The sequence below is a fragment of the Nicotiana tabacum genome, chromosome 14 (assembly GCF_000715075.1).
Source record: "Nicotiana tabacum cultivar K326 chromosome 14, ASM71507v2, whole genome shotgun sequence".
Classification (NCBI taxonomy): Eukaryota; Viridiplantae; Streptophyta; class Magnoliopsida; order Solanales; family Solanaceae; genus Nicotiana; species Nicotiana tabacum.
In genome coordinates this window covers 114,289,971-114,312,741 of record NC_134093.1, presented here as the reverse complement: position 1 = coordinate 114,312,741, position 22,771 = coordinate 114,289,971, and the positions used below count along the sequence as shown (strand labels likewise).

The 22,771-nt window shown below is 40.8% G+C and overlaps 1 protein-coding gene across 1 annotated transcript; it reads left to right on the top strand.

Annotated features, from left to right (window-relative positions):
- Positions 1–236: 236 nt before the first annotated feature.
- Positions 237–779, top strand: LOC107830293 (uncharacterized). Its single transcript, XM_016657816.1, has one exon. It carries the CDS (start codon positions 237–239, stop codon positions 777–779), a length of 543 nt encoding a protein of 180 aa, XP_016513302.1.
- Positions 780–22,771: the final 21,992 nt, after the last annotated feature.

Below are 22,771 nucleotides of genomic sequence, written 5' to 3'. Positions count from 1 at the left end.
GGAAGAAGATTAACATCAATATTCTTAATAATGTCATAATCACATATACTATCTTCCAAAAGTTAGGCATTTTAGTTAAATTAATAAAGTAGAGGAGAGAAGTTAATCTTATTAAATTACCGGGTAGGTCTTTGTAACTAACAAAACTTAGAAGTTGAAATCGCGCTATAAATTTGATGGTTTTTCCTCGAAGTCTGTACTGAAACTTGTATCTTGTCATATCTTGTTGTGTAATCATGGCAAGAATGACCTCTCAAATGAAAAATAAATCCGAAAAGAAATTTCTCAAAGATAAGCGTGCTGAGAAGGTAGCGCTTTTCAATAAGCAAAAAGCTCTTAGTAAAAGAGCTATGGATCTTTCCATCTTATGTGGAATCGATATAGCAATAATAATTTTTCCAATTACTGCTGAACGATTTATGTTTGGCAATCCAAACGTAGAATCGGTTGTCGAGCGATTTTCCCAAGCAAAGCAACCATTTTACCGCATGTTAAGCCGTAAGACAACACATGAAAAGGCTGGATGTGGTGACGAAAAAGATACAATGAAAAAGAAGAAAAAGAAGGCAATAAATGAGAAGGAAAAAGGAGAATCTACATTGGAAATTTTCAAGCCAACTAATTTGGAAAGACTTGAGAAACTAAAGCAAGAGATTGATGAACTTGAAAGAGATTTGACTGAGAAAATTGATGAGGTACGATCAAAGATAGGTGTAACTGATCCAAAATTTTTACCTGAAATGAATGCAACAATGTCTTCAGCCATGCCATCCAATTAGTTGCGTCTTTAAATAGAAATTTTGATATAATGAATCTAAATAAAGTTTACTATGTTTCTTTTTAATGATGATGTGTCGTAAGAAATGAATTTATTATTGTTCATTGTTCACATTTTATTTCCTTACAATATATATGGCTTTCCTATATTCTTCTTCTTTACACATTTTTCTTATCCCCACGCACAAAAGGACAATCCGGTGTACGAAGTATTCTGCGTTCACATAGGGTCCAGGGAAGGATCGCATACCTAAGGGGTGTGATGTAGGTAATCTCTCTCGGCACAAGCATCGGTGGGTTGATTCACGACTCGAACTCGTAATTTATAGGTCACCCGGAGACAACTTTCACATCTTCACACACATCTGCTATAAATCAGATGTAACTAACGGAGTTATTATACATTTCAAATTTAGGTGATGATATTAGGCCTCATTTGTTTTCACTTAATGGAGGTCTAAATCTTAATAATTCAGATCTCAGTCTTTAAGTGCATTTATTTTTAGATCTAAATCTTAACAATTCATATCTTAACCATGTAGCGACCCTAATTTCCTTCTATAGGAAGTCCTGACGGCACCTAGTCTCTAAGACTAGGTAAGCCTAATAAGTATGCGGAATAACTGAAATATTAAGCTAAAACTCAAGACATCAACAACTGTAATGATTAAAATCTGCAACTCAAAATATAAATAACTTCCAAAACTCGGTAGATATAAGTCACAAGCTCTAAAGAGAAATACTAAATATCCCTATACAGTAGAGACTAATGAGGATAAAGAAACAACATAATAAAGATAAAGGAGGACTCCAAAATCTGCGGACGCTGGCACCTTGTAGTCTCCATGTACGGACTAGCTCACTGATACCTAGTCTGGTAGGCAGTACCTGGATCTACATAAAAGCTGTACAGAAGCGTAGTATGAGTACACCACAATAATCCTAATAAGTGTCAGGCCTAACCTTAGTAGAGTAGTGATGAGGTCAGGTCAGGACCCTACTGAAAATAATAAGAAACAAGGCAGAAGATAAAATAATATAATGAAATGACAGAGAAGTGAAATAATGAGAATTTACGGAAGGTAATAACACAGAATCAAAGAAATACAAATACAGCATGAAAGAAAGGCAAAAACCTTACAAGTTAAGGAAAGACAACAACAACCAATACAACAAATAAAGAAAATCAATAGGGGCACTCCCAAGATACCGCCTTGTAGTCCCAAAAGTAAATAAATCACAATCTTTCCTTATATCACCTCGGGAGCCTTTATATTTTGTTTTGAAAATCATTTTTTTGAAATATCATCCCGCATTTTAACCAACCTTATCACACCGCATGACTTCTAGTAGTTCCCCTACTAGCCACGCGTATCAAGCCCACCTTATCTCACAGCATGCGTTTCAACACCCAGACCTTATACCACTGCATGCGTATCAATAATCACAATGGCACGGAAGAAACCTCGTGCAAACAATAACAACCATACGGTAGAAACCTCATGCAAAAATAACAACCGCGCCGAAGAAACCTCGTGCAACAATAAAAACCGCGCCGAAGAAACCTCGTGCAACAACCAAACAATCATCTCAACAATAATCACGGAAACCAAAACATAACAATTAAAATAACGATATTTCAAGGATAGCAATTTCAAGTAATGAATCCCACAGTTAAATAAGGAATATAGAATCAAGAAAGCAGGTAATTCGACTAAGAATGTAGTACAAGCTGCAAATAAGAGATAAGACAAGTAGACAGGTGAAATTAGGCTAAACATGATAACTATACATGCTAAAGTAACTCAGTTAAGGCATAAAAAGGAAACTACTTAGATAAAATCGGAATTTCAACATTTAGCCCATGTACGCACTCATCACCTCGCGTACACGGCCCTCAATATCACAAATTGTCACAACAATACCAAATTCTAATGGGGAATTTCTCTCACACAAGGTTAGACAAGTCACTTACTTCAAACCACGTTCAATCAATCAATTAGAAGGCCTTTCCCTCGACTTTCCGACTCTGAACGGCTAAAATATAGCCAAAACAATTACATACTATAAATATAACTATAGAAAACTAATCTAAATAATGAAATTATGATTTTAGCAAGAATTGAAAAAATTGCCCCAAAAGTCGACCCGGGCCCACGTCTCGGAACCCACCCAAAATTATAAAAGTCGAACACCCATTCGATATCAAGTTCAACCATACAAGAATTTCTTACCCCAATTATTTCCTTGAAAATCTCTCAAAAAATCGCCACAAACTGAGCTCTCTAGGTCCAAAAATTAAAGTGAGATCAAACCCTCGAAATTAGGCCTTTTCTGCCTAGTGAATTCGCATCTGCAACCTTCGCTTCTACGGACCAAAATGCGCATATGTGCTCTCGCTTCTACGGAAGGGGCTCCGCTTCTGCAACACTAGGCTTAGCTAGCCTTTCCGCTTCTGTGCTTTCTCAATCACCCCTGCGAGTCCGCCTCTGCGGAACTCTGACCACATTTGTGGTCCTAGCTGGGCAGGCCACAATTCGCTTCTGCGATCAAACCTCGCATTTGCGAGTCCGCACCTGCGGCCAATTCCTCCGCAGGTGCGATGACACAAGAAGGCTGGAACTTCAGCAATTGCATAAGTCCAAAAATGATCTGATATCGATCCGAATCGCCCCCGTGACCTCCACCAATTATACCAACAAGTCCTAAAACACAATACGAACTTGGTCGAGGCATCAAATCACATCAAACAACATCAAAACCACGAATTGCGCATCGATTCAAGCTTAATGAACTTTTGAACTTTTAACTTCCACATCCGATGTCGAAACCTATCAAATCAAGTCAGATTGACCTCAAATTTTGTACACAAGTCATAATTAACATTACGGACCTACTCCAACCTCCAGAATCAGAATCCGACCCCGATATCAAAAAGTCCACTCCCGGTTAAACCTTCCAAAATCTTCCAATTTTCCAACTTTCGCCAATTAACGTCGAAATGACCTACAGACCTCCAAATCAACATCCGGATAGGCTCCTAAGACCAAAATCACCATACGGAGCTATTGGTACTTTCAAAACTCCATTCCGGAGTCTTCTTCACATAATTCGAACTACGGTCGACTCCTATGACTTTAACTTTTAATTTAGGAACTATGTGTCACATTTCACTCTGAAACTCTCCTGAACTCGACACCAAGCACCCCGGCAAGTCAAGTAACCACAAAATCAGATAGAGGGAGCAATAAATAGGGGATCAGAGCTAGCACTCTCAATACGACCTGCCGAATCATTACAACATCTCCCTCTTAAAACAAACGTTTATCCTCGAACGAGTATAGAGACATACCTGAAGTGGTGAAAAGATGAGGATAACGGGTACACATATCATGCTCGGTATCCCAAGTCACCTCCTCGACTGGATGACCCCTCCATTGAACCTTCACTGAAGCGATGTTCTTCGACCTCAACTTTCGAACCTGCCTGTCCAAAATGGCTATCTGCTCCTCAACATATGATAGATCCTTGTCCAGCTGGACTGAACTGAAGTCTAACACATGAGACGGATCACCGTGAAACTTTCGGAGCATGAAAACATGGAACACTGGATGAACTGCAGAGAGACTAGGTGGTAGTGCAAATCTGTAATCCACCTCTCCAACCCTCTCAAAAATCTCAAAAGGCCTAATATACCTAGGGCTTAACTTGTCCTTCCTCCCGAACCTCATAACACTCTTCATGGGAGACACATGGAGCAAGAACTGCTCCCTAACCATGAATGCGACGCCGCGAACCTTTCGATCCGCATAACTCTTCTACCTGGACTGGGCTGTACGAAATTGATTCTAAATCAATTTAACCTTTTCCAAGGTATCCTGAACCAAGTCTGTACCCAATAGTCTTGCCTCACCCAGCTCGAATCAACCCACCAGAGACCGGCACCGCCTACCATGTAAAGCCTCATACAGGGCCATCTGAATGCTCGACTGATAACTATTGTTGTAGGAAAACTCTGCAAGTGGCAAGAACTGATCCCTAGCACCCCCAAAATACATCACGCACGCACGGAGCATATCTTTCAATATCTAAAATAGTGCGCTCGGACTGTCAGTCCGTCCGTCTGAGGGTGAAATGTTGTACTTAACTCCACCCGAGTACCCAACTCATATTGTACGGCTCTCCAAAACTGCGATGTAAACTGCGTACCTCGGTCAGAGATGATAGATACCGGCATGCCATGAAGCCTAATAATCTCGCGAATGTAAACCTGAGCCAGCTGCTCCGAAGAGTAAGTAGTAACCACAGGAATGAAATGAGCTAACTTGGTAAATCTATCCACAATTACCCAAACTGCATCAAACTTCCTCTGATTCTGTGGGTGCCCAACAACAAAATCCATAGTGATCCACTCAAATTTCCACTACAGAATCTCTAGCTTCCGAAGCAATCCACCTGGCCGCTGATGCTCATACTTCACCTGTTGACAATTTGGGCACCAAGCTATATATTCCACTATGTCCTTCTTCATTCTCCTCTACCAATAATGTTGCCTCAGGTCCTGATACATCTCTGCGGCTCTTCAGTAAATGGAGTACCGCGAACTGTGAGCCTCTTGGAAAATCAACTCACGTAAACCATCTATATTGGGCACACATAGCCTGTCCTGCATCCGCAATACACCGTCCTCTCCAATAGTTACCTCCTTGGCATCGTCGTGCTGAACCGTGTCCTTAAGGACAAGGAGATAGGAGTCATCATATTGACGCTCTCTAATACGATCATAAAGAGAATACTGAGAAACCATACAAGCCAAAACTCGGCTCGGCTCGGTTCGGCTCGGAAACATCCAATCTAACAAACTGGTTGGCCAGGGCCTGAACATCCAAAGCTAAAGGCCTCTCTGCTACCGGTAGATATGCTAAGCTACCCAAACTCTCCACCTTGTGACTCAAGACATCGGCCATCACATTGGCCTTCCAGGGATGATATAGAATGGTGATATCATAGTCCTTAAGCAACTCCAACCACCTCCGCTGCCGCAAGTTAAGATCCTTCTATTTAAACAAATATTGTAGACTCCGGTGAACAGTGTAGACCTCACAAGGGACACCGTACAAATAGTGCCACCGGATCTTCAAGGCATGAATAATAGCTGCTAACTTAAAGTCGTGGACATGATAGTTCTTCTCATACAACTTTAGATGTCTAGATGCGTAGGCAATCACCCTACCGTCCTGCATCAACATTATGCCGAGACCATTGCGTGGTGTATCACAATACACCGTATAGGACCCCGAACCAATAGGCAATACCAACACTGGGTTGTAGTCAAAGAAGTCTTGAGCTTTTGAAAGCTCTCCTCACACTCTTCAGTCCACCTGAACAAAGCACCCTTTCGGGTCAGCCTGGTCATAGGTGCTGCAATAGACGAGAAACCCTCTATAAATTGACGGTAATGCCCCGCCAAGCCAAGAAAACTCCGGATCTCCGTAGCTGAGTACGGTCTGGGCTAACTCTGCACTGCTACAATCTTCTTTGGATCTACCTTGATCCCCTCAATCGATACCGCATGACCGAAAATTGCAACTGAATCTAGCCAGAATTCACACTTCGAAAATTTTGCATATAACTTCTTTTTTCTCAAGGTCTGAAGCACAGTCCTCAGGTGTTGCTCATGATCCTCCCGGCTCCTGGAGTATACTAGAATGTCGTCAATAAACACAATGACGAGCGAGTCAAGATAGGGCTGAAATACACTGTTCATCAAGTTCATGAATGTTGTTGGGGCGTTGGTCAGCCCAAAAGACATCACAAGGAACTCGTAATGACCATACCGAGTCCTGAATCTTAAACTGATGATAGCCTGAATGCAAGTCGATCTTAGAGAACACTCTGGGACCCCGAAGCTGATCAAATAGGTCATCAATACGAGGAAATGGATACATGTTCTTCACTACAACCTTGTTCAACTATCAATAATCAATACACATTCGCATAGAACCATCTTTCTTTTTTACAAATAAGACTGGAGCACCCTAAGGCGACACATTGAGCCAAATGAAGCCCTTATCGAGCAACTCTTGCAACTGTTCATTTAACTCTTTCAACTATGTTGGGGCCATACGATAGGGTGGAATAGAAATGAGTTGAGTGCCCGGTAACAAGTCAATACTAAAGTCGATATCCCTGTCGGGCGGCATGCCCAGAAGATCCACCGGGAATACGTCTGGATAATCCCTCACTATCGGAACTGACTCGACAGTAGGAGTATTAACACTAACATCCCTCACATATACCAGATAAGCATCACACCCCTTCTCAACCATCCGCTGAGCCTTTATAAATGAGACAACCCTACTACGGACATAATCTAAAGTACATCGCCACTCTAGTCGTGGTAGACCTGGAATAGCCAACGTCACCGTCTTAGTGTGACAATCAAGAATAGCATGATAGGGTGACAACCAGTCCATGCCCAAGATAACATCAAAATCCACCACACCGAGAAATAATAAATCGGCTTTGGTATCAAAACCACTAAGAACAACCAAACACAACCGATACTCATGGTCAACAACAATAAAATGTCCCACGGGTTTAGACACATAGACAGAAGAACTCAAAAAATAACAGGATACACCCAAATATGGAGCAAAATAAGATGACACATAGGAAAAGTGGAACTTGGATCAAATAAGACTGATGCATCTCTATGACAGACCGGAACAATACCTGTGATGACAGAGTCGGATACAACTGCCTCCGTCCTAGCAAGAAGGGCATAATATTTGGCCTGGCCTCCCCCTCTAGGGTGACCTCTACCTGCTAGACCTCCACCTCTAGTTGGTTGTGCAGGTAGGGTGGCAACTGGTGCAGCGACCATGGACTGAGAATCCTGAAGACCCAGTGGAATACGCAGAGCCTGAGTAATCTGTGGAGGTGCACCCTTCCTGAGTCTAGGGCAATCCCTTACCACATGACGAGTGTCACCACACTCAAAACAAGCTCTCGGAGACTGTGGTTGGATCAGGCCTGATCGACTGGACTGGCCACTAAAAGCACCCCGTGTAGGAGGTGCACTAGACAATGGTGGTGCATAATAGGGATCCTGAGGCCTATGAGTGGCCGGAATACCGCTGAAAGCTGGAAGTGCTGAATAAACAGGGCGACTCATATAGCCCCTACCATGACAAGCTGAACTAGGGCACGGGTACCACTGTATGTGCCAGACTCTCGAGACCTCTTGGCCTCTCTCTCCTCTCTATCCTGAGATAGCATACCTTCCAATCTCCTAGCAATCCCCATTACCTGCTGGTATGCGATGTCCATCTCCAACTCTAGGGCCATGCTAAATCTGATACTGGGGTTGAGCCTCTCGATAAATCGATGAACCCGCTCTCGAACAATAGCAACCAAGGCTGGTGCATGCCTAGCCAAATCACTGAATTGTACTACATACTTCGAAATGGTCATAGAACCCTAGCGCAACTGCTCAAACTCTGTGCGCTATGCATCTCTGAGACTTTGAGGGACATACTCCCTCAAGAACATATCTGAGAACTGTGTCCAAGTGAGTGAAGAGGCCTCGGCCTGACTACCTAACTTATATGCTCGCCACCATTGATAGGCCACTCCTCTAAGCTGGAACGTTGTGAAAGAAACCCCACTAGACACCGCAACACCCATAGTACAGAGAATACAGTGGCACTCCTCAAGAAAACCCTGGGCATCCTCTGACGCCAAACCACTGAAAGTAGGAGGGTGGTACTTCTTGTACCTCTTGAACATAAGCTGCTCCTCCTCAGAAACAGCTACCTTAACCTCGGGCTGAACGGGGGCTACTGGCTGCATTTGTATGACCTCTGGAACCTGGTTGACCTGGACCTGCTTCTCTGGGGTACGGGCGGCGGGAGTCTGTGCTCCTCCTCTGGCCTGAGATGTGGAAGGAGAAAGTGGTGTCAACCCTGCCTGAGCCAAAGTGTTGAACATGCTTAGAAACTGGGCGAGAGTCTCCTGTAGGGCTTGTATAGTTACAGGTGTCCTAGGTGTCTGTCCTCCAATTGGAGCTATTGGTGGCTCCTCTGTATCAGCTCATGCGGGTGCTCTGGCTGCACCATGTGGACGTCCTTGTCCTCTACCCGGCCCCAGCCCCGGCCTCTCGTGGCTCTAGTAGGGCGCGCGGGTGTCTAGTTATCTGATTCAGCTATACATGTCCCCACCATTTGTGAGAGAATAGAAAGACAGAAATTTAGAATCCGAAGTCAAAATTTACGCACGATAAAAAATCAAGGAAGTGAAGCTTTTCCTAACATTTCCATAGCTTCCCGAAGATAAGTACAGACGCCTCTGTACCGATCCGCGAGACTCTACTAAACTTGCTTGTGACTCATAACACCTATAAACCTAGAGCTCTGATACCAACTTGTCACGCCCCCAATTTTCCTCCGTAGAAAGTAGTTACGGCACCTAGTCTCTAAGACTAGGTAAGCCTAAGAAGTATGCGGAATAACTAAAATATTAAGCTAAAACTAAATACATCAACAACTGTAATGAATAAAATCTGCAACTTCAAATATAAACAACTCCCAAAAACCCGGTAAATATAAGTCACAAGTTCTAAAGAGAAATGTGATGACCCAAAATATCATCTTTAAATTTAACAATTAATTCTGTGTTATAAAACCTTGAAAAGCACTATTTATCATTACTCGACTTGCGTGCGCAATCCGTAAAATTTTTTGGAAAGTTTTTATGTGAAAAAAATGGAGTAAAATGTGAATTAGAGCTTTAAAACTCAATCGAGTTGACTTTGGTCAACATTTTTAGCAACGGACTCGGATTTGTGTTTTGACAGTTCCGGTAGATCCGTATCGTGATTTGGGACTTGGGCGTATGCCCGGAATAAAATTTCGAGTTCCCTAGCCCGAGATATGGAATTTTGATAAAAAATTAAAAGTTTAAGTTCAAATAGTGACCGGATGTCGAATTCTATGCAAACGACCCCGGAATAGAATTTTGATGATTCCAACAGCTCTATATGGTGATTTTGGACTTAGGAGCATGATCGAAATTTTATTTGGAAGTCCGTAGTGAAATTAGGCTTGAAATGGCTAAAATAAGAAGTTAAGTTTGGAAGTTTCACCGGGGAGTTGACTTTTTGATACCGGAGTCGTAATACAGTTCCAAAAATTTTTATAGCTCCGTTATGTCATTTATGACTTGTGTGCAAAATTTGAGGTCAATCGGACTTGATTTGACAGGTTTCGACATCGAAAGTAGAAGTTAGAAATTTTAAATTTTATTAATCTTGAATTAGAGCATAATTCGTGGTTTTAGCATCGTTTTATGTGATTTGAGGTTTAAAATAAGTTCGTATGATATTTTAGGACTTGTTGGTATATTTGGTTGAGGTTCCAAGGGCCTCGGGTGAGTTTCGGATGGTTAACAGATCAAATGTTGGACTTAAAAAGTTGCTGCAATTTTTTTCTCTTCTGTTGGAAATTTCTGTGCAGATATCGAGCCCAGGGTCGAATCCAGGGACGAGGCTCAAGATCGAGCCCAGATATCGAGCCCAGCTCGAGGACCATGATTGAATGCCCAGGCTCAATGCCATGATCGATGCCATGATCGAAGGCCCAGGATCGATGACATGATCGAAGGCCCAGGCTCGATGCCATGATTGAAGGCCCAGGCTCGAGGGCCATGATCGGAGCCACGATCGAGGCCCAGGCTCAAGGGCCATGATAGAAGCTAGGATCGAGGGCCATGATCGAGGCCCAGTTCTGAAGGCTGCCTGGGCAGATCTATAAAGGAGGGAATTTCGTCTCATTTGCCATTTTTGACAAACTTGAGCTTGAGCAGAGGCGACTTTTGACAGATTTTCAAGGCAAAATATTAGGGTAAGTGATTCCAACTCGGATTTAGTCTATATACACAAATATATCATTGTTTTCACCATTTAATTAGTGTTTTGAGATTGAAATTTGGGAACTTTTTAGAAATCTCATAGAAACGAATTTTTGAGATTTCGGTATCGATTTGGAGTCGGATTGAAACTGGCATGGTTGGACTCGTAATTGAATGGGTTGTCGGATTTTGTAACTTTCGCCGGATTCCGAGACATGGGCCCCACTAACGAATTTTTAATTAATTTCGGGATTTTTATTGAAAATGTAGTATTTTCTTATAGAATTGATTCCTATAAATTTTAGTGATTGTATCGAATTACTTTTGGTTAGATTCGAGCCAATCAAAGTTGGATAATCGAGGAAAAGGCCTTCTAGTGGATTAAATTAGAGCAAATTGAGGTAAGTCTCTTGTCTAATCTTGTGAGGGGGAAATTACCCCATAGGGATTAAATTGAATAATTGTTGCTAATTGCAGGGGCTACGTACGCACGAGGTGACGAGAGTCCGTACGTAGCTACTATTAATACTAAAGTCCGGATAGTTTAGGACTCAAAGCATGAATTACTTGTGTAAATTGTATTCTTTGTTTAATTAATATTATTTGATATATATATATATATATATATATATATATATATATATATATATATATATAAGAATTGTTAGATAAAAATATTAAAGGATGGAAATCTCATATGTTTAATTTTTTGTTTAAATTAATTACTTGTTAAGAGAAATTGTTCATCCTCTCAAATTGATCTTATAATAAATATACTCTCTTTTCGGAGGTACATAAGAAAATGTCCTCATTTCTTGTGGAGCAGGCCGAACGCCTCGGCAGGATAGATGCATCTGTAGATCGTGTCGCACGTCCCTCGGCAGTGTACATGACACTCTGGATCGGGCCGTACGACTTCGGCAGAAATCATGCTTAATAATAATAATTACACGATACTTTGATAGCTTATTGCAGCTTGCGAAGCTAATTGATAAATTGAAAATCTTTGGAATTTAAAGAATTATTATTCCTGCTTGTTAAGGAATTATTGTTATTCGTGTAAATGAGACTAATTGATAAATTGGATATTTTATTGGAATTGAAGGAATTTAATTAATATATTGAGAATTGTTGCATTTGAAGGAATTTAATTATTTCTACTGGTTAAATAAATTATTGTAAATTCTGTGAATCATGCTGATTTAAATATTCTAGTTTTATTTCAATTATTATTATTGACCCATAGTGAGTGTCAAAGTCGGTCATCTCCTCTCTACCACTTCGAGATTAGGCTTGATACTTATTGGGTACACGTTGTTTACGTACTTATACTACACTTGCTGCACTTTTTGTGCAGGACCTAAGGCAAGTACTAGTGGGGGATCTATCGTCTTACACCCAAGTTATCTAGGGGCATAGTGGTGAGCTGCCTTCCTGAGCCATTTTGCAGCTACCAATGTCTCTCCTTGTATTTTTCATTCTGTCTATTTTTATTTCAGACAGTATTTGAGGTTTTGTATAATCTACTAGATGCTCATATACTTGTGACACCAGGTCTTGGCATACACATTGGTAGAATTTGGAATTGTATTATTTTTTTCTTGGATTTAAGTTAACCGGTATCTTTTCTAATTTCTTAATATTGCTAGTAAAATAATAAAATTTCTTAGAAAATTATTATGAAAATAATTGATATATGTTTAATTTATTTGTTGGCTTGCCTAGTTGTAGTGTTGGGCGTCATCACGACCTATAGGTTAAATTGGGTCGTGACAAGAAATACTAAATATCCCTATGCATCAGAGTCTAATGAGGATAAATAAACAACATAATAAAGATAGAGAGGGACTCCGAGATCTGCGGACACTGGAAGATGTACCTTGAAGTCTCCACGTACGGATAAGCTCACTGATACCTGGTCTGGTAGGCAATACCTGAATCTTCATAAAAGATGTGCAGAAGCGTAGTATGAGTACACCACAACAGTACCCAATAAGTGTCACGCCTAACCTCGGTAGAGCAGTGACTAGGTCAGGTCAGGGCCCTACTGGAAATAATAAGAAACAAGACAGAAGATAAAATAATATAATGAAATAAGAGAGAAGTAAAACAATGAGAATTTACGGAAGGTAATAACACAGAATCAAAGAAAGACAAATACAACATGAAATAAAAGCAAAAATCTTACAAGATTACAGAAACACAACAACAACCAATACAACAAATAGAGGTAATCAACAGGGGCACTCCCGAGGTACCGCTTCGTAGTCCCAAAAGTAAATATCTCATAATCTTTCCTTATATCACCGCGGGGGCCTTTACATTTTATTTTGAAAATTATTTTCCCAAAATAGCATCCCGCGTTTTAGCCAACCTTATCACACCACATGACTTCTAGCAGTTCCCTTACTAGCCACGCGTATCAAGCCCACCTTATCTCACCGCATGCATTTCAACACCCAGACCTTATACCACCGCATGCGTATCAATAATCCCAATGGCACGGAAGATACCTATTGCAAACAATAACAATCGCACGGAAGAAACCTCATGCAACAATAACAACCGCACGGCAGAAACCTCGTGCAACAACCAAACAATCATCTCAACAATAATCACGGAAACCAAAACATAACAATTAAAATAACGATATTTCAAGGATAGTAATTTCAAGTAAATAATCCCACAGTTAAATAAGGAATATAGAATCAAGAAAGAAGGTAATTCGACTAAGCATGTAGTACAAGCTGCAAATTCCTCCGCATGTATGATGACACCAGAAGGCTGGAACTTTAGCAATTGTATAAGTCCAAAAATGATCTAATATCGATTTGAATCACCCCCGAGGCCCCCGAGACCTCCACCAATTATACCAAAAAGTCCTAAAACATGATACGAACTTAGTTGAGGCCTCAAATCACATCAAACGACATCTAAAATACGAATTGTGCAATGATTTAAGCCTAATGAACATTTGAACTTCTAACTTCCACATCCGCTGCCGAAACCTATCAAATCAAGTCCGATTGACCTCAAATTCTGCACATAAGTCATAATTTACATTACGGACCTACTCCAACTTCCAGAATCAAAATCTGACCCCGATATCAAAAATTCCACTCCCGGTCAAACCTTCCAAAATCTTCCAATTTTCCAACTTTCGCCAATTAACGCTGAAATGACTTACGGACCTCCAAATAAATATCCGGATACGCTCCTAAGACCAAAATTACTATACGGAGCTATTGAAACTTTCAAAACTCCATTTCGGAGTTGTCTTCATACAATTAGAACTACAGTCAACTCCTATGACTTTAACTTTCAATTTAGGGACTATGTGTCTCATTCCACTCCGAAACTCTCCTGAACACAACACCAAGCATCCCGAAAAGTCAAGTAACCACAAAATGAGATAGAGTGAGAAATAAATAGGGGATCAGGGCTAGCACTCTCAATATGACCGGCCGAGTCTTTACAAACTATTAAGTCTGTTTGTTTTTAGATTTTATAACAACTTAATGGGTTTGAATAGATCTTAATGACTAAGATCTATAACATAGTCACAATATCATTAAGATGTTATACATTCAATAATTTATGTAAAAAATGACATTTCACCATAACTCCTATAATTTCACCACTAACAACCAGCATCACTGCTATCGATGTTCCCCACCATTATAAACTACCACCACCACTAGCCACCACCCATTACTACCATTCCTCAGCCACAACCACCATCGCTGTCAAACACGAATATTAGTTGTCACCACCACTAGCCATCATTTACAACCATCACCACCGATCACTATTACTACAACAACAATCAATCACCACTATCAGCCACCACTATATATCACCCATTGCAATTATCAGTCACCACCACCATCAATCACAACCAATTAACTACTACTATTATATAGCATCTACTACTGATAATTACCACAATCAACCAACACCACCACCATCTACTACCCAGTCTGCACTTACAACCACAACCTTTAGCCATCACCACCACCAACCACCATATAAACTTTAAAAATATTTTACTAATATTATATTAAATTAATTTGTATTATTTTATTGAATTTATATTTAATAATATTTAAAAATATAAAAATATTATACATTCAGATATAGAGAAAACAAATAATTTTAGTTATTAGTATTTAGATCTTAATATAACATCTTAATATTCAGATGTGAATTCAGACTCAGACGTTTTAATTTTAATACACATATTAATATTCAGATGTATATTCAGATTCACGCGTCTTAATCTTAATAAAAATAAATGATGTGTTTCACAAGAGTGTGATAGCTTATTTTTGAGATATTATTATTTCGTACCAACATTTTATATAATTTAGTAATGTTTACAGAAGACTGTATTATGACCTTAATTTGATGAGTTGTTTAGTAGAGGTCTATATGTTATATCCAAATCTAGTGGTTTAAATGTGATTCACAAAATAGAGAGAATCATACCTAGTGCTTAACTTGGAAATGGCTAGCACCACAAAATCTATACTTACACTTTTTGGATATTGAGTTGAGATGAAAAAACCTAAAATTAGAAAAAAGTGCAACAACCCGACCGGTCGTTTTGAGCTCCAGCGTGTCGTTAGGCGGTTTGGGGCCTTGAGTAATTTCACTTCAGGTATTATGACTTGTGCGCGTAGTCGGAATTGAATTTCGGGAAGTTCGGAGTTGATTTGGAAAGAAAATTCTATTTTCAGAAGCTTTAAGTTGGAAGAATTGACTAAGATTTGATTTTTGAGTAAACGACCTCGGAATCGGGATTGGAAGGTTCCAACAGGTTCGTATGATGATTTTGGACTGGGGCATATGTAACGACCCAACCGGTCATTTTGAGCATTTGTACTTTGCTCGGTAGTTCACGGGTGTGAGTAGCTCCGTATGATGTATTTTTACTTGTGCGAATCATCGGTTTTGGTTTTCAGGTATTTCGAAATCGAATTGGAAGAATGGATTTCATTGTTAAAGCTTTAAAATGGGAGAGTTGACCAAGTTTGACTTTTTAGCATTTGACCTCGGATTGGAATTTTGATGGTTCTGTTAGCTCCGTTGGGTGATTTTGAACTTAGAAGCGCGTTCGTATTGTGATTTGGAGGTCCGTGGTTGAATTTGGCTCGAAAGGGCGAAAGTTGAAATTTTGGAAAGTTTGATCGAGAGTGGACTTTTTGATATCAGGGTCGGATTCTGATTCTGGAAATTGAAACAGGTCCGTAATGTCGAATATGACTTGTGTGCAAAATTTGAGGTCAATCGGACATGATTTAATAGGTTTGGGCATCGGTTGTGGAAGTTAAAGTTTCAAAAGTTCATTGAATTCGAATTGAGGTGTGATTCGTCGTTCTGATGTTGTTTTGTGTGTTTTGAGGCTTCGAGTAGGTCTATGTTATGTAGTTGGACTTGTTGGTATATTCGGACGGGGTCCCGAGGGGCTCGGGCATGTTTCGGATTGTTTTCGGACTATTTTCCTCCATTTTGGCCTTGCTGGTGTGTTCTGGTTTTCTGGTGCGTGGATTGTTCTTTGCGATCGCGGATCAGTAGATGCGATCGTGTAAAGGGAAAATGGAGTTGGGTTGTTTCTTATTGCGGTCGCGATTAGCCAGAAGAGATCGCGTAGCTTTGTGTTGAAGATTTTCCGCGTTCGCGTATGAGGAACTGCGGCCGTGAAGTGTTGAGGTTTGGCAGCTGGAGCTGGAGGCCTTCTTCATCGCGTTCGCGTAGTTGGAGATGCATTCGCGAAGGTCTGAGCCAGCTGTGAGTTGCATTCGCGAGGTATTTACCGCGAACGCAAAGTGTATTATGGTGGCAGATTATTTTATTCATCACGAACGCGATGGTTTTCCCGTGTTCGCATAAGAGAAATGTCTGGGCAGATTATAAAGTACTCTATTTCGAGGGTTTCTGGCATTTTTGCATTTTGGGAGCTATGGAGCTCGGATTGACACGATTCTTGAAGAAATTTTCACCATATGAATTGGAGTAAGTATTCTCTACTCGGTTTTGGTTATATTTCATGAATCTACATTCGCTTTTGGTAATTGGATTGTGAATTTTAAAGAGGAAATTGGGGGTTTTGGCGTAAAGTTTCATAATATGAATTTTTGAGTTTTGAACATTGAATTGGAGTCGGATTTGAGTGAAACTAGTATGGTTGTACTCGTAATTGAATGGGTTGTTGGATTTGGTAAATTCTTTCGGGTTTTGAGGTACGGGCACGAGTTGGACTTTTGGCCGATTTTGGGCTTTTGATTCAAGATTTGATCTTTTTCTATCTGTATTGGTTCCTTTAGCATTGTTTGATGTATTTGAGTTGTTTTTGGTTCATTTCTAGCCGTTCAGAGGTCGGAACGCACGGGATGGCATTTTGTAGCATCGCTTGGCTTGCTTGGTGTTGGAATTGACTTTTTCGAGGTAAGTAACTCTTCTAATCTTAGTGCTGAGGGTATGAAACCCCGAAATACGTGTTATGCGATTGGTATTGAGGTGACGCACATGCTAGGTGAAGGGCGTGTGGGCGTGCACCATGTGAATTGAGACTCTGTTGTTCCCATGACACTGTATAGTGGGCCTACTTTGTTGATATCCGTGTTTTCACCTTGTGATAAAGTAGTTAAGCTATCAATCATGCTAGATATCATGTTTAGGCATTATGTCGTTACTGTTTAGACCTATAGTGGCGTCTCTTACTATCATCTTAGTGATTTTATTGATATTTCATACTCAGTCATATCCATGCATTCATACCATATCCCAGTCTCAGATATTATTTATCGATACATCATATCATTATTGTCGGGCTAGTTTCATGATATTGTGAGCCCGTGAGTGAGACTAGAGAGATTGATGACTGAGTGAGGCCGAGGGCCTGAGTGAGAGTGATATTTTGGGATCGGGATGCACGCCGCAGCATATTATATTGATTATATTTTATATGGATCGGGTTGCACACTGCAACGAGCCATCGGGATATATATATATATATATATATATATATATATATATATATATATTTAGATATGCTCGTCACGCTGCAACAATATTAGATCGGGTTCCATACCGCAACAATATTGGATCGGGCTGCACGCCGCAACAATATAGCGCTTGGGCTGAAGGAGCCCCTCCGGAGTCTGCACACCCCCCAGTGAGAGCAATTGACTATATATATGTGGATCGGGTTGCACGCTGCAATAGGCCTTATGGTCATATATGGATCGGACTGCATGCCGCAGCAAGTATTTTACAGCACTGAGTGATTGAATATGCTGAGCATTGAGCATAATGAGAGAGAATGTGAGACAGTGAGGTTGAATACTCTTTGAGTATGAGTACATGAGATCATCATCGAGATTGATTGCATTTGACATGCGAACTTGTGATACATGCATAGAGGTGCATTTCCTTCTGCTACCCAGTTGTGGGGACATTTATGATTTTACATGTATCTTGACATGTAGGCATAGAGAAGTACTTTCCTCATGCTATCTAAAAATGAGACATCTTACTTATTATTGAAAGAAGTTTTGGGAAAAATCACAGTTTTCAAACTTGCTCGTATTTTGGCTTTTTCGGTAAAAGATTTGGGTTTTCAGTGAGATACTTGAAAAGAAATGCCTACTTTTCTGGAAATGTGAATAAATTGAGCCTTTTATTTCTGAGATACTCTTTTATTACTTGTACTATGCTGTTATGTTGAGTTGTGGAATATTCGTGTTGGACCCGACCTTCGTGTTAGCTTGTCACTACTTTCAACCTAAGGTTAGGTTTGTTACTTATTGAGTGCATGGGGTCAGTTGTACTCATAATACACATCTGCACATTGCGTGCAGATGCTGGCTGCTAATGTTATTGTGTTCGATGGGAGCTGGATTGAAGATGTACATGCATCATGGTTGTAGCTGCCTCTTGTTCGTGGTAGCTTTAGCTCTGTAAAAAACTCTATTTATGTACTATTCAAATAGACTATTTATTTATTTAATTTCCTCTTTGTAAACTCCATTCTTAGAAGCTCATGATTTGTACTACCAGTTCTTGGAGAATGTATTAGATTCAGATATTTCTTTACTTAATTGCTTTATTAATTGTTATTGGAATTGGTTAGTGGTTAATTGGCTTACCTAGCGGGTTGGGTTAGGTGGGATCACGACTACTCAGAATTTGGGTTATGACAAGGTGGTATCAGAGCTCTAGGTTCATAGGTTCTACGAGTCATGAGCAAGTGTCTAGTAGAGTCGCACTGATCGGTATGATGACGTCCATACATATCTTCGAGAGGCTACAGGACATTTAGGATATACTTTCCATATTTCATTCCTTATCGTGCGGCATTGATTCATCTTGAAGCGTAACTCTGTGAATTCCTTCCACGCATTTATATGCGCATGTGAGCGCTCGGTATTGGTTGTGCACCAGCGGCTTGTAATTCTATGAACGAGGTTTGAGATGTGTATTCAGTGTTTTGGTGATGGGCCGGTCTGGAGGACTTGAGGTCATGGTTAGGCCGCAGCTTGAGCTCGGTAGCTTCAGTGGTAACTTGTACATTTGGACTCATATGTCCGGTAATGTCCCTACGAGTGGAATTTATGGCTCGATGAGCGGTGAAATGGCTATGTGGTTAGTATGATGTGACTGCGAGATGTGTTCGGATTGTTGAATGTGACGAGAAGAGTTTACTTGAGAGGTAGCAAGGACTATTTTGATTTCTGTCTTGATATGGCGTATGGTCTCGAGTTATGGGTGTGTTGAGGGATCTCTCATGTTGTTTAGTTGTGGAGTGAAGTAGATTCTCATGTCTTGTTGATGAGTTCAGAATCAAGAATATTAAGTGATTGCGTAGTAGTCGTGACTGTGGAAGGGTATAGAGAGATGTCAGTTTGAGGCAGAGCAGGTGGAATATCTCCTGCAAGGTGTCCTGAGGTTGTGTGGTCCTTATGATGTTTTGTAGAGAGTTCTCTTTTTACCGGTAAATGATATATGTTACAATTTGAGTTTGGATTGCTTGTGGAAGTTGGCTTGACTATTACAAGGTTGAATGTGAGATTTGCTGATAATGTGAAGTATTAGATGGTTTGCATTACAGGAGCTCAGGAAGGATTTGGTTGAATCTCACTGCGGTATTATGGCAGTAATAGAGTATGGGCATTGTGAGTTGTGTGTTTTGATCTATGGCTTTGAGCCAAGTGGGGGAATCTGCTATCGACAAGTTGATTGCATGATTATGTGTTGTATTGGTTTTGATTTGGGGTATACTTGTGAATCAGCTATGACTACAGGGGTTGAGATTGAGGATGACTCGAGTAAGGGAATTTCTGGATACGGGTTGTATTACACTTTATGGGTATATAGGTATTATGGAATGATTGAGCGGTTAGTCGTGGAAGATGTAGTGTGCATGGTGGGGTTACTACTTTGAGTGTCGTCGTGCCAATGGGACACCAGTCGTTTGGCCTGTTTGGGGCAGTGCAATTGTGATTTGAGAAGAGTGGATGACTCTCGAGAATGGTTCTAATGGATTCAAGAATTAAATGTAATTTTCAAGATTGGTATATGGCTAGAAACGGAGAGTTACATTGGACGGTGTCGAGACTGGTGGCATTTTTATATCATTGTGGATTATGAATTTCAATAACAAGAAGGTGAAGGAAACAGTTTTAGGTTCACATGAGGTCTCTTTAGAGTGGGTGCCTCGGTTGTGGTGCTTTGGGGGTGCTTAAGAGTGAAGTCAGCGGCTTATGGGCCTTAGGACCTGGTGGTTTTATACTAGGGCCTCTTGTGTGGTGAATTTTGGTTAAGGATTGTGGTGCTCCAGCAAGGAGAAGTATCAACTTGAAGGCAATTTGGAAGGGACTTGGAGAAGTAGGACAACGTGGTAGTAGGTTGGGTTAGCACAGTAATGGGTATGATCAGTTCTTTGGGTACTTATGACGTGGCTAGTCTCTACAGGTGTTTCGTGTCAATTCTCTTGGGTTTTAGCAACCTACGTGGCTGGGTTGAGTTAGAGAGATTTGGTTCAGATAGCTTGGTTATGTGCAAATGGGTTTCGAAGAGTTCTCAATGGTCTTTACCAAGGTTCGAGGGGTATATTTCCTGCTGGCATGAGGAGCATGTGGTGTATAGTAAATTTCTCCTGGATGAAATCAAATGGAAGGTCCTTAGTTAATTGAGCATATAGTTGCTTGTGACTCGAAGTGGACTATGATGTTCTCATTTTTATTTTCATATGATGGCATGGTATATGCAGTTTGTTGTGTGGAATTGAGATTTGCCTGAGCGAGGTCACAGTTCAGTTTTGAAGGGAAGGTCGTAAAATTCTTAGGCAGGATGGACGGTTTCAGATGACTAGGTAAATGATATTACTATTTGGTATGGCTTGATGAGAGTATACATTTTAGAAGGGGCAATGTGTTTTGATTTATGGATACTTCCCTGGTATTGCGGCACTCTCGTGGTTGATTGTGGGCGGTGGGAGTCTGGGTTCCTCCCCCTGTCTGTGAAGTAGCTGGTGCAACCGAATCAACTCCTCCTGAGCCAATGTACCAAACATGCTCAAGAACTGTGCTAAGGTCTCCTGAAGTCCGGGGGTATCAACAGGCGCCTCCAGTACCTGCTCCCCTACAGGAACTACTGGCGGCTCCTCAACTACTGCTCTGGTAGGTGATCTGGCTGCAGCACTTACTCCTCGTCGGCCTCTACCTCTTCCTCTAGCGATACATGTTCCGGGAGCAGCGTCGTCGATAACTACAGCTCGTGTCCTTACCATCTATGAGAGAATGGAATGATAAAAGTTCAATCTCCGAGATCAATAATCTCGCACGATAGGAATGAAAGAAGTGAGATTGTCCTAATAGTTCCGTAGCCTCTCAAAGATAAGTACAGACGTCTCTGTACCGATCCGCGAGACTCTACTAAACTCGCTTATGACTCGTAGCACCTATGAACCTTGAGCTCTGATACCAACTTATAACGCCCCAATTTCCCCTCCGTTTGGGTATCGTGATGGCACCTAATATTAGGGACTAGGCAAGCCTAACATTAATTAAAACAACAACATTATTTAAATAGAATCTCTTACAATTCCCAAAACCGGTAGTACAAGTCATAAGCTCTACAGAGTGTTTGCTAGAGAACCTCTAAATACAACTGTCCATAAATAGGAATAAACAGTGCAAAATGAAAACTTGAAGGTGACTCTGAAGCCTGCGAACGCGGCAGCAGGTTTACCTTGAGTCTCCACAGCAAAGTCCACACAGGTAGCTAACGAACAAGTACCTGGATCTGCACAAAAATGTGCAGAAGTGTAGAATGAGCAAACCACAGTGGTGCCCAGTAAGTATCAAGACTAACCTCGGTGGAGTAGTGACGAGGAACAGTCAAGACACCCACTGGTATAATAAACTGAATAGGTATAAGTATATGAATAACAGAAGTATGATGTCTACATAAAGACTATGCAATATGGCTCACAATATAGTAATGGCAATAAGGAAGGAAACAACGAGTATCAGCGGAATATCATGAATATGACACAGACAAAGTGAATGGAAAACAACCTAAATCCGGAATCACAAATACAGCAAGGACAAGTAATAACTCAGCAACTACAACCGCTTTTACATCAGGTTTTAGTCAACAACTCCACGAGGTACCGAACCTCGGACAAATCACAACTCACGGGTCTCAATACCTGAACCTTAACACTTGGCATCCTGTGCCCTCATAACACCTCATAACTGCACTGACGACTCACGTGCTTATAGAGCCATTTTCACATACAAGGCAAGTAAACTAGGGTGAGCATCTATGCTCAACAATATCAAGAACACCTCTTATCCGATAAGAGTGTCTAACTACGTGTATGCTTGTGCAAGTGTCCTACCATAGTCCATATCAGCAAATAAGCATAAGGAAAAAGAACGGATAGCTTTCACAAGCTAAAGCTCACACAGGTATGTATACCACTACACAAATATCAACAACAATAATGCCCCCAGGCCACAAATCAATCCCTAACCCAGGCTATCACAAGTCATCACAAATCAATCCCTGACACAGC